The sequence below is a fragment of the Nelusetta ayraudi genome, unplaced genomic scaffold (genome assembly GCF_046127955.1).
Source record: "Nelusetta ayraudi isolate G7.1 ecotype Tasmania unplaced genomic scaffold, CSIRO-AGI_Nayr_v1 ptg000089l, whole genome shotgun sequence".
NCBI classification, from domain to species: domain Eukaryota; kingdom Metazoa; phylum Chordata; class Actinopteri; order Tetraodontiformes; family Monacanthidae; genus Nelusetta; species Nelusetta ayraudi.
Genome location: NW_027466139.1, coordinates 81889 through 106721, shown reverse-complemented (window position 1 = coordinate 106721; position 24833 = coordinate 81889). Strand labels below are relative to the sequence as shown.

Here is a 24833-nt window from a genome sequence, read left to right as displayed (position 1 = left end):
TGATGAGTCTGTGAGGGGAGGAGGACGAAGAGGAGGAGGAGGAGGAGGAGGGGGAGGGGTTGGCGAGATGTGACACTGACGCCTCCACACCTTTCTACACCCATCTCATTGTTGCTCGGGGGCACCTGGACTGTGGATTAAAAGAAAAGGAAAAAAAAAAAAATCCATTCCCGCCCTCTGTCAAAAGGTGGCGATCTCCAGCAACACCTTCTGAAAATCCCACCTTCTCATAGAGGAGCCGTCAAGCACTGCAGATGTTCTTGTTCTACCGATCAGGGTAAGCAAATGCATCCTTTCCCCCTCATTTTCATCTCCACGTGCTTCTCAGAATAGCGCACGCTGTCCTGCAGTCAAGGCTGAGGTGCTGCTGCTCCTCACCAGTGAAGAGCCAGAGCCAGGTTACCTTCATGAACACACACTGCTGCCAGACATCTCAGCGCCTTCGGTCTCATGCTCTCAACCTTGAGATCTCCACAGCGGGCTGGACGCTAGTCGTCTTCACAGCCTTACCAAAAGAGTGGAGGGGGAGGGGAGTTTAAATAGTTACAGCGTAGATACAGTTCCGGGTGTGTGCTGTGAAACGCCAACCGTGGCATAATTTCAAGTCATTAAAAAAAAACAATGAGGCAATCAAGTATTCATCAAGACTGATGTCTACCCTCCTTCCTGTGACTGCCGTTTCCATGTAGTTCCTGTCAGAGGACAAGAGGATTGGAAGGAGTGTGTGGGGAGGTGAGGGGGGGGGAGTGTTGTAGTCAAGACAGCACCAACCCAGACCAAGACATTATCAAGACAAGAGAGTATGGAGATCCAGACCAAGACTGTAGATATCAAAAACAGAAAAAAAAAAAAAAAAAAAAAAAAAAAAAAAATGACCAGCATTGCTCCTAAATCAAACAGCGACATCTCTTCTCAGCAAAGTGTCTTTTAATCATTTTCTTTGACATTTTGTTGCTTTGCCAACTACTTTGGACCACTTTCAAATAAACTAAAAAACAACAACTTTGCTTCATCAAATTATAAGGGGGCAGGGTGTCACTCTGGTTGTCACCACCAGAGAGTAAAATGGCAGCGGCTGGATTACTTTCTGTTATTATCGTGTTATTACAGTGTTGGCTGAGTCTCCACTGGTCTGGATAAAAAAAAAATTGTTAAAACGCACTTTAATTTCTTCTTGCTCAGGTAACTTTCCTGTGGTGAGGAGAACGTCAGGACCATGGCCCCCACAATCATCACCTTTGAAGATGTGCGGGCGCTGGAGGCCAAGGAAGAGCAAGAGGAGTCCATTCTGGCCATGTTGGGAATCATCGGTACGTTCCTCAACCTGTTTGTCATTGTGTTTGTCTACATCTACACCACTGTGTGAAGTGGCCAGACAACATCAGTTGTCCAAAAAAAACGACTTCCGCAAGATAAAGAGCGAGGGACAAGTGGATAGAATCCAGGGGACAAGATGACGAACTGAGGCACTCATGTTTGGGAGAAGCATTTTCCACCAGTGGAGGTGGAAGACGCTCCAACTGCTTCCTGGTGTGAACAGATCCCACAGTCACAGCCACCAGCCGGGAAGATAGCGAAGGGCTTCAAGATGAGCTGGAGACGGTCACGTTCAAGCCCCGACGCCACCGAGCCTAAACCTTCTGTGGCCTGAGAGCAGCGCTCAAGCCAAGCTGGTCTTCTCTGACGGACTCTGACTCATGAACCCAGCACGACGGACCAGGAGACCAATGAGACGTTTCTGTTTGGTGGGCCTGTTTGTTCTTTTATACACTAAATGTGATGTTTGTGGAACTGAACGCGCTCGTTGAAAGTGAGCTCCAGTGACAGCTAAAAGGCAGAGGAGATGGTTTTATGTGACCCATAAAAACACAGCTGACTCCCAGCAGCATTCAGGGCAAAGAAACGACCACTTTCAGGACAACGCTGCTCCAGACAACTCAGTTGCATTCTTTTTTTTTTTGTCTTCCAAGTTATAGACCCTCTGAAAGGTGTCCTCAGTAGAACAATGATCCTCAGCAACCAGGATATACTCTCTGATGTGCTACTTGCAGGTCCTGCAGATTACCAGAGATTATCTCAGTAATTACTGAGCTGATTCTCTGCAAACACACCTGCTGAGAAAAACACATTTGCTTGTGTTTCACAATGTAACTACAAAAGCAAAAGCTTCTCATTTCTTTATTATTATTTCTAATTATTTTCATTGATGTGGCTTTGGTCTCTTACTCCTCAAACCTCCTGTGTTTAAGACATTAAGCGACAGGGGAAAATCATAAGAAGAATCCTGCGTCTCCAACACATCAAGAGTGTATATTTACTATACAGCAAGCCATTGGTTACAACTTTAGGAGGAAATTCCAATATATTGAGCTTTTCACTTTTCACAAAATCTTGTGTCGTTTAATTCCAAAAAAAAAAAAAAATGCAGACCTTGAAATTCAATCTGAGGGTTAAAGAAGCAGGATTTGATTAATGTTGCTCGGTGGACTTCATAATGATGTGAATGACACATGTCCAGCATTAAATAGGCATTAAATACGCTTTTTAAATTGTTTGAAAACAGCCTCCTCTATTGTCTGCATTCACACACACACGCACGCACGCACACACGCAGCGTCTCTGTGTGCTGCGTGGCTGAAGTTGGGAGTTTACGGCTTGACGGCGGCCAGACCACAGAGGGTCAGCAGAGCGCTAATAACCAGCACAGTCCCCGAGGAGCAGTGGCAGGACAGGAACAATGAACTGCCCTGACCTGGAAAGTGCTGAAGCCCACTGTGTGCTGAGACGGAGGCTCATTGCTCAAAGCCAAGGTCTAAAGCGAGCGCGGCCGAGACTGATGGAGCGAGACGCTAGCGGCTCAATGAAGCCGGCCGCAGCTCCGACCACAGTCAGGGAAAACACACCCCCGTGCATGTAACCTGAGTCTGAGTCACACCTTAGAATCAACATCACCATCACCTCACCAGGTAGGCAAGAAGCAGTGATGGACTCAGGTGGAGTGAACTCCCTTCTTTGAGTTTTATTCTGGCTGACTATGAGCTATTCAAGCATCCATAGCTAGGGGTTGGTCCATGTGAGTGAATTCACAAATATACAAGTGTGTGCGTTCGATCATCCAGCCTAGTCAGCAACTTTAAGGAAGGCAGTTGCACAGTTGAAGGAAACTAAAAAGTCTTTCCATCAAAACCCATGAAATGAAATCAAGAGGTGCGACCAGGGCCTGGTTAGCACAGGGCCAGCCAGCCAGTACACACACCAGTACAACCAACACTTCACTCATTGACAACATGAATGTGAGTGCGTGAGGGCACTGAGTGCGACGGTCATTTCCTATATCGAAATGCACCGTGATATTTAGCACTGGAATATCAGTGTCTTTTCTAATAACCCCACCATGGCACCAAAGAGTCGCCCGGAGCTCTGGCAGCTGATTCTCTTGTCATGCGTGTCACTCGTAAAGAGCGGGAGGCTCACCTGAGTCATTGCGTAGGTAGGAGGACATGGCCGGGATGAGACAGGACTGGCTAAGCAGCTCCTGCAGCACTGCTGGCAAGGCCGAGCTATTCTGGGTCCGGTTGTCTGCTGAAGAAGCATCGGCGCCGTGGCAACTGCTGGAGCCCGCTGGGTTGATGTAGCTGGCCAAGACCTTCCAGAGTCACAGGAGAGCAGGGATTTAATCAGCAATATAGATAGACAGGTCCCACCCAGAACATTAGAATATCCTGAACAGGTTTGCAGTATTTCTGCAATTCAACTTCAAAGGTGAATGTGACATATTATATAAAGGAATAATATGCAAATCAATATATTTCAGGTTTTTATTTCTTTGGATTTTGCTGATCAGGTCTTGCAGCTTAAAAAAACCCTCAAATTTTATAATAATTTTCTGAGTTTGTGGTTTTAATAAGCTGAAAATCTTAAACAGCAAAGTTAGAATTTTGTTTTACAGGAGATGTAGACAGATTAACATCGTGTCATCATGGAGATTGAACATTTCCTCTGGAAACTGGGATTCTGATTCCAGCTTCCAGATTCCCTTCTCCTCCAGATGCAAATCACAAGAGTTTCAGTTTGCAGTGTGTCCTGCCATGGGGTACAAGGTGCAAGGGAAGGGATGTGTAGACTGACACATCAGCATTCAAGCCAAACTCTGCTAGGTGACACATCTAAAAAGGTACGTCTACAGTGTAGTAACACAGTATTAAGCCTTGTGTACAGCTGCAGCATCGTGTAAATCCAGTGTTTACCACCCACAACTCCTGTTTAGGATTCTTGGGATAAGAGCCGATTTGGTCACTTAAAATAAGCAACTCACTGCAGTAACACAGAGCTTCAAGTGGCTTCAAAGGTTCATGTGAAATCCACATAGCATTAACACATCTCTACATCTTACTAATCCATGTTGTGCTCGACCCACTTCACTGCTTCACCTCAAGATCTCTGCCTCTCTGTTCTCTCTACAATAATGCAGTTCAAGGCTGTTAGAGAATTGAGTTGCTTCTCTTGAGGGATGGATGCTGCACACACACACACACACGCAGTCATCCCACACTAGAGACCCACCTGCAGTAAACAGGTGACATGCTCCTCCTCAAGGCGCTGCTTGGTGAGGGCCTGCTCCACATCCCAGCCTGAAGCCGTGGAGCCGGTTCCAAAACCAGTTCCTTTGGCCCAGTAGAGCTGCTGCTCCTCACTGGTGCCACCACCGTGGCAGTTGGACATCTGTGGCTGTGGACACACACACACACACACACACACACAGAGAAAACACACAAACACAAGCTTATAGAGATCAATCCAGTTGAGGTATTAATTTCTCAAATCAAACAGGGTAAATAAACATGTAGTTCTGATAACTGCATCTACACTGGCACATATTGAAGCTATGTTTTCTTATTGTTAAATTCCACTTTGAAAAAAAAAAAAGTGTTTCTCTGTGCTGGTAAGTATTTTTTTTTCCCGTAAACTTTATTTCGGACAATTTCGGATACAAACGAGCAAGTTATTAAAATAAATAAAACAATAATATATATATATATATATATTTTTTTTTTAAAATAGGAAATGGGAGAGGAGGAAGCAGAGCTTATCTAGTCCTAGCCTAAACAATAATAAATGAATGAACAAAAATGTAAAGCCTGCACCCAGTTTTTAATCTCAACCTAACTTTAAGTTCACAAATAAACTGGATTTCTTCTGGTCTATATTTCACTAAACATTGTTGATTGGCTACAAAAATTTAGAGTTGGACCTCCAAGATAAAATAAATAGACGCAGCGATTTACTTTGACATGCATCAGCATCTGCTACAAACAGTCAAAGTCACTTCTTTAGCATTGAGAACTTGGAATTCTTGGGCTGGTCTTAGACAGAGTGGCCATAGGAAGTCTGAAGCTCATCCACCCAGCCTACAGCTGGCTGGAGTCTGCCTCAGCATTCCCAAACAATACTGGGAGTAGAGGTCCAATAATGCAAGGTTACACTGTGTGTTCATAGAGGTGCTCACTGGGAACAGCAGATTGTTTGATACGGTGTTCAGTTCACCACGCAGCTGAAAGCATTTCTCCAGGGGTGGAGGTGTCTCCACCTTTTATCTGCCACTTCAAGCAGCATTAGTCTCTGTGTCTTATCACATGGAAACACTGATACTCCCACTGCAGCCACACACACACACACACACACACACACAGTGATAATCTTTGGTGCACATTCTAGTAATGGGCTGCTCCATGATCTATTCCCAGCTTTGACAACTCCATAAATCTCCATTCAGCCAGGAGGGGGCAGCGGTGGAGGAGGAGGAGGAGCCGTGCTATTGCACTGTACAGCGCAGGGCACCAAACTGAAGACATTCACCAATACATTGAAGATTGGAGAATTTTTACCTATACATCTACAAGTATTTTAAGATCAAATACTGGGCCTGATGATGGGAAATGCAGCTGTGTGTCCCCTTCTTTGAAATGAGATTACCGTAATGAAACTATTACGATGGAACACATTGACAAAATAAAACGTCTTTTAACTTCCGAGTCTGCTTTGACTGGCGGACAAAAATTAAATAGTTTCAAATGAAGCAATATTTGCTAAAGATGTGCAAAAAAAACCAAAGCAAACGTCAATTAGAAAATGTTGCGTGCGTGCGCTACCTCCGACACACTGCTGCTGGCGTTGGGGTTGCGGGGTGCGTGGTGGCTGAGGGCCGACAGGCAGGCCAGGATGAGGTGGATGGCGCCGATCTCCAGAGCCATGCGGCGCAGCAGCACGCCGTCGTCGGTGGTCAGCGGCGTGCTGCTGAACAGAGCTCGCAGCACGTGGAAGGGCAGCGTGGGCAAGACGTTGGCCGACGGAGACTGCAGGATGTGACCTGCAAGGGGGGGGGGGGGGGGGTGGACGCAGCAGAGGCCAGAAAGAATCAGAACTCACGAGGTCCATTACTGTTGCAACTGGTCGAAGATACAGTGGTGGAAAAAAAAGTTTTTGGACACCACCTGCATGCATTTGTCATGAATTGTAAAAGAAAATCAGTCTCCAGTTTATTTCAGTGCAATCCATCAATCAATCAATCAAACTTTATTTGTATAGCTGAGGTGCAACCATAATAATAAACTATATGAAAGTCAATCTCAGGAAACGGCCTCACAAAGAAATGAAACGTGCCATCTATGACAGGCGTGGGCAAACTATGGCCCGGGGGCCATATGCGGCCCGTTAAGCTTTTTAATCTGGCCCTACGGTGAACTTGAAGAAATGATGTCAATAGCCAGTCAGTCATCAAACAGCTGCATCTCCTCCATGTTTGCAGTGTTTCCAGAGTCATTTCAATAAAGACGGGGGGGCGGGGCTTCAAACACACTGATTTGGTTGCAACCTTGCTTCATTTTTTCATTGACATCAAAGCAACATGTTTATCCCACGTCCTCCCTGTACTACGAGCCACAGTTTCAGGGATGGCCGGTGACAAAAGCAGACAGACGTCCACCGGAGTCAAACAATGCAACACTGGCGCCCCCCCCCCGTCGACCCGCAGCGAACGCCCTCGGCAGCAGAAATGCAAAGTGTGAACTTACTGCCCTCGCCGTCGTCCGTGACGCCCAGCACCAGGCGCAGCAGGCACTGGGCGTGCTTCCTCTCCTTCAGCAGCACCTCGGCGTAGCCCGGCAGGCGCAGGAAGAGGCCGAAGGCGGCCAGGGAGTGGGCGGGGATGGGCGACATGGTCTGCACCGAGGACGTGGGCGACGACGACGACTGCGACTGCTGCTTGTTGATGGGCGGCGGCTCGGCCGCGATGGACTCGGGCGCCTCGTACACCAGCTCGCCCGACTGCTCGATGGTCACCCACTCAAACTGGTCGCTGTCCTTGGGCTTCTCCTGCGCGGTGGAAGGGACCACGGGGGCGCTGACCTGCTGGCGAGGTGCAGGAGCGGCGGGGTTGAGAAATGATTTGTCAAAGCAGCGGGTTCTTCTCAGTGAAGATGCAAAGCTGGTACCAGACTGAGATATTTTGCACAACGCCATGAGCTGCGCCATCATTTGGTAAGAGAGACAAATGTCTCCCAGCGTTAACCAGCTCAGCTTTTATTCACGCTTGTGCGCAGAGCGCTGAGCTTTGACCGATATAGAAATCAGAAATCAGGCCAAATTTTCCACACCGGACCTTGAAGGCATGTGAGACAAGAGAGCAGGCTGATTGGCTCGTGCGCTGCCTCCACTGGACTAACGCGCGTCATTGCGCTTCTGATCAACGAGCGGCCAGTCACCTGCTGCATGACGTCGGGGTACAGCATGGGCAGCCTCTCGGCGATGAGGGCCAGGCCTCCCATGCCGGCAAAGACCTGCAGCGGCGACTGGATGGGGTTGGTCTCCAGCAGGCTCTCGTCGGTGGCGGCGTCCACGCACTCTTCGCCGGGCGTCATGGGCTCGTCCTCGGGGCAGCTGTTCATCAGGTCGCAGTGGTCCACTGCGAGGACGACAAACACGGCACCTATTTCATGTTCATCGCTGTCGGCGGCTGCTGGCGGGCGTCTCTCACAGGCCACAGTGAGAGAGTGGGAGGGGCTCCCCGTCCACAGTGGTGATGTTTGGTTCAATGAAAGAGGGACTGAACTGATATATTTCAATGCTAATTCATTACCTGGACATTCTTTATTATCATGTGTGCACTCCCGCCTTGCCGAGCTCTGCTCTGCTCTGCAGTGTTTCTATGACCTCACAAAGGGCACGCCCACCGCCCCCCCCCAACCAAAGCACACGCTTGCTACGGTGGCTGCACTACGTCTGGAAGATCCCCAGTGCTGCTGGAGGCGGGCGAGGGTCGGTACCTCTCTCGGTGCGCAGCCTCTTGAAGGAGTCGGTCTTGGACAGGCCCGGGTCGGAGATGACCTTGGAGCCCAGTTTGACCGTAAGGTTAATGGACTGGTAGCCCTGTGGAAGCTTGCGGTCGTACAGCAGCGTCAGCAGTTGGGCCAGAGTCATCTCAGGGGGGAGGGGTTGACCTGGCACACACACACACACACACACACACACACACACACACACGAGTGAATGCTTGTTCCATTGTTCCAGACGCTGACAGCAGATGCACTGAAACTCTACAGCACTTCTCCAGTCACCCCAGTGGGAAGTACCTGGAAGCAGCTTGTGGTAGAGGTGGAAAACGGGCACGCTGATGGTTTTGGCGGAGGGGTCGACGCCGGACGACGCGGTGAACTTGTCGCTCATCACGCGACCTCTGCGTGAGGGTGGCCTGGGCGGCGTGGACAGAGCTCGCTTGGACTGGGACTTCAAGCCTGGAGGGAGACATGGGAGAGTGCAGACACATCACAGCAAGTCTTCAACAATACATCAGTCTCAATTAGAAAATAAAGAAGCCCAAGTAAAAGAGCACGTGGATTGATCGCAGATCATCAGTGAAGCGTTTTTTTTTTTACATTTCTAACTGTAACTGGCGTAACGTGATGCGGAAGGCAAAAATGAAGTCACTAGCTAACAGCTCTAATGATCAAATCAAGTCATCCACATTGTTGGAAACAATTTAGAGCGCAACACATCGAAAACATTGTTGTTGTTCATAGGCGAGAGAGGGGAGGCACCATGGCAGTACAACAGCTGACTGCAAGGAAACAATCCATCACATTTAACTGAAGTCACTTCTCCAACAGAGACATGATGATGGTCATCTTTTAAAGGGTGTTGCACACAAACAAACCAAAACATTTTTCAATCAACGCGTGCACGCTCAAGGCCTGCCAACCTTGGCACAATATGTGGAGTTGCACTCGTGTAAAAAAAACAAATAGAGAGGGGTGGGGGTGTGGGGGTAGGAGGAGGAGGAGGAGGGTGCAGGGATGCTGTGTTGTGGGTTTGCAGGACGCTTTGTTCTCTGCTACACTACAATAACTGGTTGGCAGTGCTTCACCACGCTGCTGGTGTCAGGGTGGCGAGTCGCACCAGCACAGTCAAGTGTCCAATTGAGAAGCCGCTGCGCAAAATGCTACACGCGGGTTGCCAGGTTGGCAGGTTGGCAGGTCTGCGTGCAGCTAGCCCACATCTGACAAACATGCTTGCCCTGAGCGTGCACTCAACCAGTTCAGAGCTGCATTTAAGTAAGTTACACAAAGATGATAGAAAAAGTCAACGACAAAAATAAAAACAAAAAACAAAATAGTCAAAACAAAATATAAATCTCTGCTTTTGCCCTGAAACTCTGGTTTGAAAAGAGTCATTTAGCGTTTTTGAAAGGCGCTTCTCAATAAAAAAATGCATGATCATTATTACGAGCAAACTCTGACATAAGGTAAATCAGGTGTGGTAAAAGCAAGGTGTGTGTGAGCGCGCTGGCTTGTGGAAGCTGCTAGCCTGTCACTGGACATCAGAGTGGGGGAAGAGTGGGGAGCGGATGAAGTACCTGAAGCTACAACAACACTATAGTTGTCCTGAAAGCCGCTGTCTGCCTTCATCTTCTCCTTTTCCTCATGATTTTTCTTCTCTTTGTCCTCCTTCTGCTCATTAATCAGCTTTGCTGTAATGCTGGGAGTGTCTGTTTGAACGGACAGAATACAGAAATCAATCAGGATATATATGCAAAAGCTCTGGGGGGGGGGGAAGTTCTGCAGCAGCAGAGGAAGGAGAGACTCTGTCTCTGCTGGATCAGATTTCTATCAGCTGCTGCCGCTGGGTGGCTCAAGAGGAGAGCAATTGAGCCATTCATCACGGACAAACGCAAGGAAAAGCAAAAAAAAACAAAAAAAAAACGGGCGGGACGGCGGCAGCAGCAGCAGCAGCACCGCGCTTTTGACCTTCGTCGTCACTACAGCACCATCGTGCCGCGTGGCTACACCTAAATCACTGGGCTTGGGAGAAGATTTTAGATAGTGGGGCTACAGTTAACAATCACATATTATGTCAAATATAGTTTGCCTAGTTTTTTTTTTTTTTGTTTTTTTTTTAATGTGGAGAGTTTCAAAGAAATTTCTATTTTTGTTTTTTGCTTCTTTCGCTCGCTCTAAAAAGAAAACAAAAAAAACACACTAGTTTGCAAAGAAAGACACGACAGGATTAACAGAGAGACAACCCCCCCCTATGCCTCGTTCATCTCCTCTGGAGGTGACATACCGGACACCCGGTCCAGGACCTCAGCCAAGGTGGTGGAGATGGGGAGGTGCAGCGTGCGGTACTTGTGGCCGGCGCCGTACATGGGATGCTGGATGAGGTGACTGGTAGCGTTGATGCGTCCTTTGTACAACTGCAAAGTAAAGGGCAAAGGTCGCCTCAGAAAATGACGATGACAGCACGTACGGTATAAATGCACTGATTGTTGTGGGAGTTCTACGCTGTAGAAGGACAGTCGCATTATAGTAAGACAAAAAAAGCTCTTCAGTCACTGAAGAGTGAAAAGTCGGTCTGAGCAACTTTAGAAATGCGACACTGGAAATCAAATCCCAGGACAAAACCAAGTTGGATCAGGAGGCCTGTGCTGCGTGAGGCTAAGTTGCCCTCTTGTGGTCACAGTTAACATGACACCACATTGCTATTGCTTATTTTCTTTTTAGATAACGTTTGGTTGTGCTGATTGGGCCGGAACTCGATTTCCCAACAGTCGCATCACAGCCACGACACTCACTGGACAGGGAGACTGCAGGAAGACCGAGACCTTCTCATCCTCCAACATCAGCTGCAGGAAAAGCCTTCGAATGAAGCCTGAGATGTTACCAGAGATTGGCACATTGCCTCGCTGGGGGGCCGACTGGAAGAGCTCACAGAGGACCTGCAGTCACAAACACAGAGTTGAAATCACAACGAGGACAAAGCATCTCTGTTTCCAAAGAGTCTGCAAAAAGCTATGGAACTTTTTCGTGGTTGGCATACAGATAAAAATTCATGAGCAAATCATTTCTTTGATTGAAGGTAAATCTAATTAGGTTTTTTTTATTGCCAGGTTTAGGTTTTGCACAATTCTAGGGATCATGGAAACGTAGCTCGTGACGAGGTGAATAACGCAGATACAAAGACATCGATCCTCACTGTGAGGCGAGCGAAAGAGTCGAGACCAACAGCCAGCACTGACCTGCGCCATGAGCCGCTGGTTGTTGGGGTGACAGGAGATACACTGAAGGAAGAAGGCCACGGTGGCGTTCTCCAGCGCCGTCCTCTGCTGAGTGGTCAGTCCTCCCGCGGGCCCTGAACTCACCAGGGAGAAGCGCGAGCCCAGAGGCTGCGGCTGGGCCGGAGGAGGAGGGGGGGGGCTGTGCGTCGCTGCGGAGCCTGACGCTTGACTGCCACTACCGCTGCCACTAGCACTAGCATTAGCACTAGCACTAGCACTAGCACTAGCGCTGGAATGACACAGCAAGAAGAGCAGTGCTGTCCACAGCGGGTTGACCTCGGCTCCTCCCAGCCAGTCCTTCATGGTGTGGCTGTTGCCCACCTCCGTCAGGAAGCGCAGCACCGGTGCCGCCAGCTCCGCCGCCAGCGGGGGCGGGCCGTGCGCCGCCGAGTGCGGCGGGTGGTAGTGGTGCGGGTTGTGCCTCCTGTCGGCCTGCGCCGCCGGCAGCGGCAGGTCGGCGCTGGCCAGCAGGCCCACGCAGAAGTGCGTGAGGCCGCGGACGAGCAGTGAGGGCAGGCCCGAGTCCAGCAGCTGCTGGATGGCGCGGGGAGACTGCGAGGCGGCCGCCAGCGTGCTCAGCTGACACTCCGACAGCTGGACGGGCAGCCGCGCGTGCTTGGAGTCGTCGGTGAGCCCGGCCGTGGCGGCGGCAGCGGCGGCGCTGGTGTTGGCGTCGTGCTGCTTCTTGCCGTCGTCGGTGATGGCCAGGTGGTGGTGCTGGTGGGCCTGCGGGTGGCTGGCGCTGGGCACGGAGACGATGCCCATCCAGGACATGAGCAGGGAGAAGTAGCTGGGGTGCACGTGGCACATTGAGCACAGCAGGCTGTCCACGGCCTTCTTCAGCACGATGTTGGACGGCAGCGACATGGACCACTTGTACAGCAACCTGGAGGACGAGGAAGACGATTCGGCACAAAATCAACCACGCTGCCCATCGCAGACCAGCCAACATGCACCAAAACATTCCCAGCTGAACTGAATTTGAAAGTTCAGAGTCTCAGCACTAACTGCAAAACAGGCAGCTGCCCACCAACAATTTGGAACACTGTAAAAGCCATCGTGTCTGAACTATAATGACCTCTTAATGTTCTGGCTTACTGACAATTTGAATTGAAATGTCTTCAACTTTTCTGGTCATTTACAACCAAGACACTGACACACCCACTGCTGCTGATTGGTTTTTTTTTTTCAAGCAATCGATTTGAGTGAAAGAAATACATGCTTCTGCATCAGTGTTTCTCAACTGGTGGGTCCTGACCCAAAAGTGGGTCACAGAGCTGATTTGATTGGGTCACGGCTCTGTAGGCAGTTTCCCATGTTTTGTTATTTTTTAAGGGATTTTAAAATATATATATTAATAGAGAAAATGCTGGGTATTTATTTTGCAGGACAATTCAGTTTAATAATTTAAATAATTGTTTTTACTCAGCATGATAGAAACTGGTGTTTATTTTTGTTGAATCATTCTGACTCGTGACTTTAGTCCATGGGAACAGAATGTGGCTGCTGAGACTCCAGCAGCTGGAGAACCACTGTCCTGTCCTGTCCTGTCCTGTACCTGACAGTGTCACTAACACCCCCGACTCATCGCTGGACTGCGTCAGCAGTGCTTCAGCCTGACAAAGGAGAGTAAAGAAGCGTTGCTCACTCAAAGAGGTCTCGGCTGAGAAGCGCGTGCAGGTCGTAGTCCACCGGCAGCTCGTAGCTGTGCCACAGGATGGCGGCCACGCAGTGCAGGTGGGACGGCGAGGGCATGAGGAGGCCGTACTCCCGCGACGAGGCCGACAGCGAGTAGCAGCCGGCGTAGCCCACCGGCCCGGGGCTCATCTTGTGCGCTGCCACCTGCGACGAATCGTGAACCCACTGGAGGAGAGCCTGGATCCTGGAGGGACGACGTGGCAAAGAAAAGAAAGAAAGAAAAAAACGCTAAATAAGTGCCGAAGCCGTTGCCGTTCATCACTCCGCTCCTCAATAGGATCCGCAAGATGTACATGAGTCCGATATTTTATTTACAGAGGAAAACATTGGACAGTAAAAATGACAAGGAGAGTGCAAGGACACTGTTGAGTATCAGCGCGTGTGGGAAATAAGTGTGATAGGACAGCATTTGTATATCGTATACCTGTCTTTGGTCCCACTGTCCTGTGTGGTTCCCATCTGGTAGAGAATGTCGATGGTGGAGTCTGAGGAGAGGCCATTCAGCCGCCCAAACAGCAGCGGACTGTTCAAATCTACAAACACAACGAGAGAGAGAGTCACCAAAGTGAAGGTCAAGAAAGGACACACACACACACACACAAATTGTTTGGAGGTCAAAAGGTCACAGCTGTACTAACTTTGTCAACACCCACCAACAATTATTTCATCTTTTGCTTTTTAATTTTGCTTCGGTCTGTTGCCGAAAGGCTTCAGTCTATTTTGATGTTGACGTGGGTAAAATGTCATTGAAAACTGCGCAGTTCACAGATGGGATTTGACAATGAGACAAAAAAAATCCTTTAGCACTCCTGTTCAGATCTTGAGACAAACTGTTGCAGTGACCTTATTGTTAAATAGCATGTTTCCTAAACAGTTGTTTGGTTACCAGAATGTCTTGAAGAGGACGCTTGAAGTTAAAAGAGGAACATTAGTGAAGATTTCCTGTGTGATTCTGAAGCTCCTCCACCTTCACTGCCAGGTTGCGGTGTGCGACACTCACTTGCTGGGTCGGTGCCTGAGGCGGCGCAGTTCCTCAGCAGAATGTCGATGAGTTTGAGTCCGATGCGAGTGGACTGCAGGCCGATTTTCACCAGCACGGCCTCGATGTTGGGCGAGTGCATGCCGCAGTAGGGCGACATGAGCAGGGCGGCGCAGGTCTGCAGCAGGTTGGCGGTGGGCGCGGCGGCGCTGGCCATCATGGCCTCCAGGTCGCTGACGTGCGTCAGGCAGTGGTGGAGGAGGCGCAGCCAGCCGATGCTGTGAGAGGAGACGGCCAGAGTTAGAAGAGCGACAGCACCGACAGACTCTGCGCCGCCAGCGAGAGACGGAGATCCCCTACCTGGTTTTGGACACCTGGTCCTCAGACGGCAGGAAGGGATTGTTGACGGTTGCCGAGGACGTGTTTCCGAAGGCCGTGAGTCCCAGAAGCTTGATCTGAGACAGGCCCAGCGTGCTGGCGTCGCGGGGCCGGTGGAGCCTCAGGCACACGGCCGAGGCCACCTCGGCCTTCACCAGCTGGATCTTGATGTACGTCAGGCCGCTGGTGATGACCGGCGTGGAGAGCGGCAGCATGTTGACGCCGTCGGCGCTGATCTCCACCGAGACCGAAGACGGGCAGGCTGGGTGAGGACAAGATCAGCGTCAGCGCTGGTTGCACGTGAAGATTTCATGCGTGTTCTCAAAAAAAAAAAAAAAAAAAAAAAAAGTGTTCGAGGGGCCCAGATGGCAGCCCACAGTTCTTGTCATACATGCGTGGGTGTGACCACGACGGAGGACAGGAACCGTGGTATTTAAAGACGCCCGCCTGACAGTGGCCTAAATATAAAGCACGCTGTCAGGCGGCTTCCTTAAATACCGGGCATCCGTAAAAGTTTTACACAATGGACCTTTGAAAGATATTTGGTGTGAAAATGAATGCAACAGCTCTTGTTAGGCTTGTGAGCTCCTTACTGGCGAGGGAGGCGAGGTGCGGCTGGATGTGGAGCTCTTTGAGCAGCACGGCAGCAGGGAGGTGGATGGTCAGATCGCACCAGGCCTCCTCCGGCAGGAAGATGTAGGACCAGGCGGCTGAGCGAGCTCGGCGGTGCGGGGGCGTGGCCTGGAGAAGCACCTCGGCCGGCTGCGCCGTCGGGCTGCTGGAGGTGATGGTACCTGTGAAGATGGACAGGGAAAAGACAGAGTCACGATCAACTCATCCTGAGGTCTGTTGAATCATCACTCCTCAGTGATGGACTATTATTATCGTATCCACCCAGAGGAGCAAAGTTGTGAAGTCCCTCTGCGTTGTCCGGCTCTGATGTCATCACTCGGGCCTTCAGGCTGCCTTCAGTGGCCTTTCCCGGCCCGGAATCCAGGAACTTCATGATGGTGGACACCATGCTGCGAGCCGTGTTCACGATGGCCCGCGTGCTGGTCACCATGTTGTTGCAAATCAACTGGACGCCACCTGATGAAACACACACACACAGTGTTAGTTTAACATCATAACATCTTGCTGTACAAATTAAATACGATTCTATCCTTTTCTATCGAAGGGTCTTCCCTTTCATTTTCACCAAGTTCACTGCGGCTGCTGCGGTCCACAAAGTTAAAACAGGCCAAGCATTTGAAACTAATGGGAGCATCTTAGAATGACATAAAGGTTGCTTTCCCCTTTTAAGAATAAAAATAAAAAGTTAACAACTGTAACATAGAAGATTTCGCTCTACCAAGTCTTGTGTTGGAAGGAGTACAAGCGAGGCGTAATTTCAGCAGGAAAATAAAATAAGTCTGCTTATCAGTCAAATTCCAACGTCTACCCACCCATGTCGTGGAAGGCTTTCAGAGCCTCGCTGGTGTCTAAAACTCGCAGGATGAACCACAGCAGCGGCTCGGACAGCTGGCAGGTTGAGAGGGAACCCTGAGAAATGAGAAGACGTCGACCGTCAGACCGTTTCAGACAAAACAAACCACTATATTGTTAATATCTCGCCATGCACCACAGTGCATGTGCCCTTTCTCCCAATAGGAACGCTAGCCCACCTGTCTGCCCATGTAGCCACAGGCCATGTACGTGAGGATGGGCTGCAGCATGACCTGGACGGAGGTGGCCCTCTTGCTCAGTGTGGTCAGGATGGTGAAGAGGCCGTCGCCCACTGAGATGGCATCCAGACCCCCGTGGAAGTTCTCATGCTTGGTCAGGTGAAGACCGCTGGCGCCTGGAACATTCACACTTCTTATTATAGAGGCATAATATTATACGTATTACTATAGAAGAGGTTTTCACCATTTATAGCCTCATCTACAACGGTGTGATATCTTCTGGAAGATGATATGCAGTTGCACCACCCTGCAGTTATCCAAAATTCCCCAATGTAGGATTAATAAAGGAATTTTATTCCATTCTATACTTTTGCTAGATGCGTAAGATGGTTCTACACAACAAATATGAAGGTGTTACACAAATCATGCATTGAAAAAAAAAAAAAAATTTAAAAAAGGAAAAAAGCTGCTTATATTCTGAGCTGTTTTCTTGCCGGTGCTCTCACCTATGATCATCGCCATGGCGCTGCTGTTGCACTGGCCCAGCGCCGACAAGATCTGGCTCATGATTTGCTGGTTGGCCAGCACCAGGTCGGCGACGCCGGCGGGCGGACCCTGGCTGGACCCGGCGGCGCCGGCGCCGCTCTCCTTGCTGCCGCAGACCTTCTCCTCGTCCGAAGCGCTGCTGTCGGCGGCGCTGGTGCCAGGCAGCGGCATCCTGCCGCTGAACTCTCGGTCCCCGGAGAGGGGCAGCTGCACCAGCACGTTGACCACCTTGATGAGGTCGAACATCAGCTGGTCGCGCGTGGTCTCGCCGCACACGGCCTTGGCGTCGCCGGGCCGGATGATGTTGGCGAAGAGGCCGCCGAAACAAGCCCGCGCCCCCACCGAGCTGTCGGAGCCGCTGCGGGAGACCAGCTTGTCGGAGCAAGTGATGTAGTGGTGGACCAGGAAGGTGATGGACTCTATGACGGAGGAGATGGTGGCCACGGAGACCATGCCAAAGCTCTGCTCCAGGGTGATGTCTAGCAACTTGACCTGAGCGTCCAGCGGGCCCTGGCCTGACTGGAATGGACCCCTTCAGAGTTACAATCAAAGCAACAGGTTAAACACTGGCGCTGGAGCAGCATGGCACATCAGGAGATTTCCTGAATTGAAATGGACAAAATGGATTGAGGGAATACTTTGTCCCGCCGTACCTCTCAGAGGAGAGAATGTGAATAAGTTTGAGCAGAAACTCGCTGAACATCTGCGGACAGGTGGAGGACAGATGGACCTGCAGCCGGCCCAGAAACTCATGCATGGCCTGCGTGGCGGTCGGCCCCACCTGAGAGCTGTGTTGACTCGTCCCATTGGTGCTGCTCCCAGACAGGAAGCGCACCAGGACGTGCACCAGGGTCGGGTCAGACACCATCTGCTGCGCTGTGCTCTCATGGCTACTCAGGCCGTTGTTGGAGGCTGCAAGTTCAAACGCAGTTTGTTTCCATTTGATACAAAAGAAGAAGGCATCTGGCAACCATCACGTGAAGCACGAGTAAACCGAGTACAGATGTTAGCCGATGAAAGTACAGTTTTCCATTTTAGATTTTGAAAATGAGCAGCTAGCCTTCCTGGGGTCAATGTGATTTCCAGACTTGACAACTCAACAATTCAGCAACCACATACAACAGGTGAATGAAAACGTCTATGAAAAACAATAATGAAAAATTGTGATCAATACAAAAACTCTTTGAATGCTTACAGCAGAGCCTTGCAGCTGTCTCGGTTCACAATACAATCTATAGTATCCTGTTGCTTTGGCTCTACTTTCTAGCATGTAACTTGAGTTCTAATACTTTGAATCCAAAAGCAGGTAGAGTGGACTGACCAGAGGGCGGCATGTTGGTCATCAAGGCAAGAGAGTGCAGCACCAGACACCAGGTTCTCAGGGAGGTATTGGGGTACCACGCCAACACCGTCAGGAAGCTGCTGATGGATGCTGAAAATTGAAGTATACGACAAATGAATAAATGCACATTAATATATTGGCCAGAAATATGACTGATCCTGCAGTTTGACTGGAGCTGCAGAGAAACACAATGAAACGGACCTTGGTTGAGAGGGATGGTGGGCACACGGCTGGCATTAAACAGAAAGATGTCTGAGCCACTCTCTTCACTGGCGCCAGTGCACGTGTTGAGACTGAGTGTTAACCAGAGCTGAAGCAGCGACTCCAGCTGTGAGAGAGAGAGAGAGAGGGAGAGAAACATCTTGATTCAATTTATGCTTTCAGATCTGACTAAAATAAACCAGTGGCTGTGACTGGTGGTCCTCTGTGTTCTGACCAGGGCTTTATTCCAGTGTGTTTGCTGCATGGCGCTCACCTGCACATGGTGGACCTGCAGCATTGAGAAGAGCTTGTTGAAGCAAGCACTCAGCATGGGGATGGATGATGGCTGCAGCAGCAGGCTGCTGCCTGGCGGGGAGCCTCCTCCATGAAGTGCCCTCAGCAGCGAGTCATCCGTCCCGTTTGAGGCCTGGCTCACTGAAACCCGGAGGAGAAGCAGCATTCACCGGGACTGTACATCACTGTCAGTTCATCAACAGCAGTGAGTTCAAAGCCAACGAGGCGGCTGCTTGGGCCAAACGCTGTTACCTGTGGATGAGTTTGAGGTGAGGGCCTGCAGAATAGAGTCGGCCTGCAGAGTTGCCATCATCTTCAGCATCAACTCAGCCTGCTGCTCCAGGCCAACCTCCAGCCGCGCATCCAAAGCTGTTTAATCATCATTAAAAAAACAAAACAACGTCAGGCCATGTTGTTGTAACATTATGAAAATAAAATCATGATTTTACAGTTGAAAATCAGACTATGTAGACGGTATAGTAGGGTTGGCAGTAGGTTGTATTATTAAATGTATTACAAGACAGAATGAGCAGTCTGCTGCCTGCGTCAACATGACGATTGTTGAGCAGTAGAAATCTAGTTTACTGTCGTCTTCTTATGACGAGTCTTAAGATCGTGTTTGTAATTTGTTTTACACAACAGCCGCCAGACTTTTTTCCTCACCTTTGAAAATTTTCTTATCATTTTTTTTTTTTTTTTTTACAACTTTAACGAAAGAAAAGAAACAGGAAGTGACCGTGCCATCCTATTTTATGGCAGTGACGGAGTGACACGTGACAGAATGCGTTGCATGCAGTCTGCTGAGGGCTCCTGAAGCTGCCGGGGCCTCGACTCACCCTGTGACACAGACACTGAGAGACCCTGCGAGCCAGGCTTCTCTGCAGCCACTGGAGGCTTGGCCACTGGGATTCCAACCCCTCCAATGTACGGGTTGTACCCGTAGGTGCCATAGTCGGCACCCCAGTAGTCATACCAGGTGCTGCTAATAGGCTGAGAACACACACAAATGGGACTTTCAGTTAGCAATACATTTGGACAAAGTAGTAGAAGCACCCCAGTATAAAACATATTCCACAACTACACACATTCAATGTTATAAGTAAAAAAAAATATGTGTCCCTTGGGATCCTGCCCACCCCCCCCTCCCACAACACCGATCCGGATCAACGAAAGATGGCGAATCGGGAAGCAATTACGTGGAATCAATATGAATACACATTTCAAAGAGAGAATAATAATTTAAAGAAATCGCCGTACCTTAAAGACTTTGGCTGCGAGCGGATCTTTTTCCAAATCAATATCTAAAGGATCAATATCAACATCCATCAGGTCTTGTAGCAAGTCAAAGTCAATGTCTTTATCTTTTTCCAAAGAGGAAAGAGGTGGAGCACCTTTGGATAATAAAAACACTGTGAATACTGCTATGCAAGAAAACTAAAAAACAACAACAACAACAACAACACACAAACACAATAAAAGGAATTGTTTTGCATCACAGGCCAGTAGTTTGACAACAATCAATGACATCAGGTAGTTTTTGCATTGGATGCCTTTCAGTGCAACTCAGATATTGATCTTCCACAGACAGCTGGTCATAAAGGTCATTGTCCATCATGCTGACTGTTGATGTGATGCAATGAAATGCGAGTTGCATCAGTTTTTAATGCAGAAAAACACGCTACGATCAAATGTCACTCGCGGTGAATATATTATACATTTTACAATTTATCCTTCAGCAACTACCGGATTGGGACGTGAGTTCAACTACCCAGCTGGGGTGAGACTTTACATTATACTAATACCTTCACTTTTGTCATTAAAAAAACCTCCTAGACAGGCAGAGATATTGATTCATATTCAATTACTTGTAGCATGACTACTTTTTTTGGATCCAGAGCCAAAACAGCTGGAAACTTTAAACCCTTGCAACACGACTGTGTACACTATCCAGTCATTGCATACCAGCTGAAAGTGGGGAGGAAAAATGCAACGTGGGTAAAACAAAACCATGACATTTGTAAAACCGTCAGAGACAATCGTGAGAAACATAATACTGGTCATCAATAAGCAAAACGTGTCAAGGTTGAATGAATGAAGAGGTCTACCCACGCACTTTGGAAAACAGAGGAAGTCCCGGCAGTACCTGCGATGATATCGGGCACCAGGCCCTCATCGATGCTCTCTACCAGCGGGATGGTGGGCGGCTGGGGCAGCGAGTCGTCCGAATCCGCTCCCACAGCGGAGGACGACGCGCCCGCCTCTTCAGCAGCCACCACCTCATCCAATCCATCCAGGGAGACCGGAGACAGCAGCTCGCCTGCAAACATCTCACTTCATTATACGCACTTGGAATGGTTGGAGCCGCGAGCGCCCCGCCACTGACTCTCCGAGACGACAGCACAGACTTTTAGCAGGAAATGGACTCGACTGTCATGTGTTTTTGCACTTTAAAAAAAAAAAAATGTCAAAACCAAGAAACCAAAAGAATGTCGACATGGATAATTTGTCACTTGCCGTTTGATCTTTGAATAATTATTAAGAACATTCAAATAAGATTTTCAGGCGAATCCCAAAATGTAACGTGGAAACTTGGTTCAACAAAATGTGAAGTTTGTGAGTTCATCAAGACTTTCTTTTTGCTTAAAACTGCAGGTTTGTCACTTTATTTGTCACTACAAAACCCAATAAAAGCAACAAATGTGAATTTTTCTGAGCTCGCAGTGCCACTGGCCAGAAATAAAGCTGGGCAGCTTCTTTAAGGACCCACAATACTGCTGGCGCGATCGCTTTATTAAATGTCAAAGATTGAGGGGTTTTGAAAGGAATGGGTTGCCGCTGCCTGACTAAACAACCAGGACTCACCTGCCAGGATGTCTTGCAGCATGCAGGTGAGGGAATACTGCGCCCACGCGCCTCCCCAGGAAATGTCGCCGCGGTTGAAATCTGTGCCCACCAGCAAGAGCAAGAGACGCTCGAGCTGGTGTTCTGAAACCACCTCGCACAGGTGGATTGTGGGTCTGGTGGCGTTGGCTATCCTAGCCAGGACCTGAAGGGGGAAAAAAAACACAGTTAGTGTTAAAGTTGAAGGAAAATTAGCAAAATGAAAGAGTGGGAATAAGATGATGAGATACCTTGCAGACGAAAAGCAGCAGGTCGGCGTGGCAGGTGAAGTCCATGGAGAGGAGGAACAGGGCCAGCTTTTGCACCACAGAGATGCAACATTCATGCGACAGGGTGAAAGGCAGAGGCTCGATTTCTGGCGCTTCTTTGGTGGCGCTGGACTCGGCGTCCATGGTGGAGCGCGGCCACTCGGCCGTGCGCCGCAGACGGATCAGGTCTTTGATGTGCTGGAAGGAGGAGCGTCGGGGATCAAAAGAGCGGAAGATTCAGACGTCGGTTGTGAAAGTGGTTGGGTGCTCACCTTGGACGTGGCCTGCTTGAGTTTGGCGTGCTCCACCAGCAGCTTGTAAGAGGAGCCCTTGTTGCTCTGGATCTTCTCCTTCTCAATCTGCTCCACCAAAGCTTTCTGTTTGGCTTTCAGCAGATTTAACTGCTAAAATTAAACAAAACATTAGCAATAAAATAGAAGCGCCGACGAAACATTTGCATCAAGACTTGAGACCGCGTTACGTAAGGAAAGAAAAGCATGACTGAGAGATGAGGGAAACTATGGAGGAGGTCTTGGCTGCGAGAGGGTCGGAGGCCACGTACCTGCTTGTGGTGCACCAGCTGTTTGCGGATCTTGCGGGAGTAGAGCCGATCCAGGCTACTGTTGCCTTTAGCCGTCCTGCTGTAGTTCTGCGACTGAAGGCTGTTGTTGATGAAGCTCCACTGGATACCTGCGCGACACCACCCGTCATCCATGAATTCACCATTAACCGACAATAAAATAAACAACATGAACCCTTTAAGGACTTGAGACTGAAGTGAAACTGCCAAGGTGAATGAAAGTCTGCACCTGACTCACCTGACAACGGCCTTTCCCGCTCTTTCCCTCCCAGGTGTTTCTTTGCACCTGAAGCCTCGTCTTCCACGCTGGCTACATAGTCCAACAACCTGGAGACCAGCATCACTACCCAGCTGATCATGGGGATGTCCAAAACACCTGGAACACACAGACAAGACAATTGAAAGGCATCTGACACAGAACACAACAGGGATGCGACGTCAGATAAAGCGAGGTTCATCTTGTGTCAACCGCCGCTGATACCTTCAGTCCTGCAGTGGGCGGAAGCTTGCGGTTGCTGCAGTGGTGACAGCAGGTTGTCCAGGAGGTTCAGCAGGCCCTCCAACACTCCACTGTTGCTCAGAGATCTTTGGCCAATGCAAGATAGGAGAATAAACACCCTGGGGAAGAGAGACGAGGAAAGAAAAAATGTGATTATTACAGATTATTACACCGTGGCACAAAAGACAACTGTTTACAGGAGGTCCACTGGCATCGAATTGTTTGTAATAACACATCTATAAACAGTGGTGGAAAACCGTTTTTGGCCAGTTTCAACATTTTAACCAAACTTTAATTGTTATTATTGAATATTTGTCAGAACATTTTCTTTGTGTTTCAAAAGGTTCCGGTGCATCAGAGACACAAAAACAAATGGAAATTATTATGTTGTTTATTGTTAATAAGACAAAATAAGAGAATCTTACATTTTGGAATAATAATTTCCTTCAATGAACGTCCTGTACTGATCAATGTCCCAAACTATCAGCAGAGCATTGTGGGTTTTGTAGCATTAGCACACATATAATAGCGGCGTGGCCAGCACCTCTACTAGTGATTTAATATTGGCCTCATGGGCCAAATATAATTACACTGCAGGCCAGAGTTTGACACCTCTGTAATCTAGAGCAATACAGTCCAGCACAAACGCAAACGGTGTCCCAAAACTTCTGTCTAGAGCCAGTGTAGCTGTGATTAACCTACCTGTCCTGAGGGAAAATGAGCAGCTGCTCAGAATTGTAGAGCTCCTGCAGCACGTTGGAGAGGAACTGTCCCCACCAGCGCTCGCCTCCACACAGCTGCACCAACAGCAGACCAGCATGCAGACGGATCTTTGGCGTCCCACTGATGCACAGGTGTTTGAACAGCTCCTCGCAGGCCTGAGCGTGGAATGTACTCTGCAGCACGGAGGGCACGGTGTGGCCTTCGGGGTGCACACAGGAAAATTAGGTCTTTATCACAGCTGTGCCGTTGCGGGAAATTTAATTCTTGCATTTTAAAGCCTCCTGTGTCCTGTGACTTCCCCCCAGCTGAATTCTTACCATTATTGGAGTGCAGCAGGCTCAGCAGTGTGTCCAGCAGGTATCGAATGATGGTCCTCAGCTGCTCCGTAGAAGAGTTGTGCACCAGCTCCTGGCACTCGGGAGCGCTGCCTGTGGGCAGCGACTTGCGGTTGGCGCCCAGCGACACGCGCAGCCGCTGCACGGCGTGGTGAGCCAGGTTGAGCTGCAGCTGCAGCTGGATGCAGTCCTGGTAGGCCGAGAAGACTCGCTGGTCCTCCTCCACCACCTTGTCGGGTTTTCTTAGAAAGTACTGGGCGTTGTTGGCGCTGTTGAGGGGCGGCAGGTCGATGTTCTGCAGAAGCGTCTCCAGCCGGTGGCAGGCCAGATTGTACCTGGTAGGGAGAGAAGGACAACAGAGGAAAAACATGTCAAACATGCAGCTTTCAGTCAAGTTTTCATCATTGTGGTCTTTTATCCTCAAATTTAAGAGTTTGCTCGCTAATAAAAGTGAATCTTTTTGTCTGCATCTAATGAGTAGGATTTTTTTTGTCTGTATATGTGAATTGTGAAAATAGTCTTACTGTCAGATGTATGTATTTTTAAAAACATATAATATATATTCATTATTATTTTTTTTTAAATATATCAAAGCCTTTATTAATCCCACATTGGATGCATTTGCATAATTACAGCAATAATATGGTGCAAAAGAAGGAAAAATTATATTCATTAAAAAGGAACAAAGAAATAAAATAAAGTCTCTATAGTGTAAGAAAGGAAAAAAATCTAATGTATTCAATATATTATGCACATTTACATGAAAGTTATGTTTTTAGAAAAGAAAACAGCCAACAGGAATAAAAAATAAAAACCTCAACCTTTGGCAGCAGCCTGGCT

The 24833-nt window shown here is 48.9% G+C and overlaps 1 protein-coding gene across 9 annotated transcripts in view; it reads right to left on the bottom strand.

Annotated features, from left to right (window-relative positions):
* birc6 (baculoviral IAP repeat containing 6) overlaps positions 1 to 24833 on the bottom strand; it is a 55374-nt gene that overhangs the window by 13155 nt on the left and 17386 nt on the right. For 2 of the 9 annotated variants that reach the window (XM_076046191.1, XM_076046188.1), the window contains exons 29-64: positions 23976 to 24328; positions 23638 to 23857; positions 22918 to 23054; positions 22675 to 22812; positions 22419 to 22546; positions 22129 to 22260; positions 21839 to 22054; positions 21570 to 21753; positions 20821 to 21024; positions 19965 to 20098; positions 19544 to 19697; positions 18960 to 19076; positions 18688 to 18848; positions 18414 to 18540; positions 18192 to 18302; positions 17524 to 17782; positions 16831 to 17402; positions 16325 to 16500; positions 16106 to 16202; positions 15555 to 15749; positions 15254 to 15454; positions 14643 to 14922; positions 14304 to 14560; positions 13728 to 13836; positions 13254 to 13487; positions 11567 to 12491; positions 11123 to 11266; positions 10615 to 10744; positions 9908 to 10039; positions 8628 to 8789; positions 8322 to 8495; positions 7761 to 7984; positions 7071 to 7407; positions 6150 to 6367; positions 4564 to 4728; positions 3475 to 3646 (exon numbers count right to left, since the gene is read on the bottom strand). In XM_076046191.1, coding sequence (XP_075902306.1) covers positions 3475 to 3646; positions 4564 to 4728; positions 6150 to 6367; positions 7071 to 7407; positions 7761 to 7984; positions 8322 to 8495; positions 8628 to 8789; positions 9908 to 10039; positions 10615 to 10744; positions 11123 to 11266; positions 11567 to 12491; positions 13254 to 13487; positions 13728 to 13836; positions 14304 to 14560; positions 14643 to 14922; positions 15254 to 15454; positions 15555 to 15749; positions 16106 to 16202; positions 16325 to 16500; positions 16831 to 17402; positions 17524 to 17782; positions 18192 to 18302; positions 18414 to 18540; positions 18688 to 18848; positions 18960 to 19076; positions 19544 to 19697; positions 19965 to 20098; positions 20821 to 21024; positions 21570 to 21753; positions 21839 to 22054; positions 22129 to 22260; positions 22419 to 22546; positions 22675 to 22812; positions 22918 to 23054; positions 23638 to 23857; positions 23976 to 24328 — 7679 coding nt within the window. The remainder of the gene's footprint in view (positions 1 to 3474; positions 3647 to 4563; positions 4729 to 6149; positions 6368 to 7070; positions 7408 to 7760; positions 7985 to 8321; positions 8496 to 8627; positions 8790 to 9907; positions 10040 to 10614; positions 10745 to 11122; positions 11267 to 11566; positions 12492 to 13253; positions 13488 to 13727; positions 13837 to 14303; positions 14561 to 14642; positions 14923 to 15253; positions 15455 to 15554; positions 15750 to 16105; positions 16203 to 16324; positions 16501 to 16830; positions 17403 to 17523; positions 17783 to 18191; positions 18303 to 18413; positions 18541 to 18687; positions 18849 to 18959; positions 19077 to 19543; positions 19698 to 19964; positions 20099 to 20820; positions 21025 to 21569; positions 21754 to 21838; positions 22055 to 22128; positions 22261 to 22418; positions 22547 to 22674; positions 22813 to 22917; positions 23055 to 23637; positions 23858 to 23975; positions 24329 to 24833) is intronic. The other 7 variants (XM_076046193.1, XM_076046194.1, XM_076046195.1 and 4 more) reach the window with 7 other exon arrangements.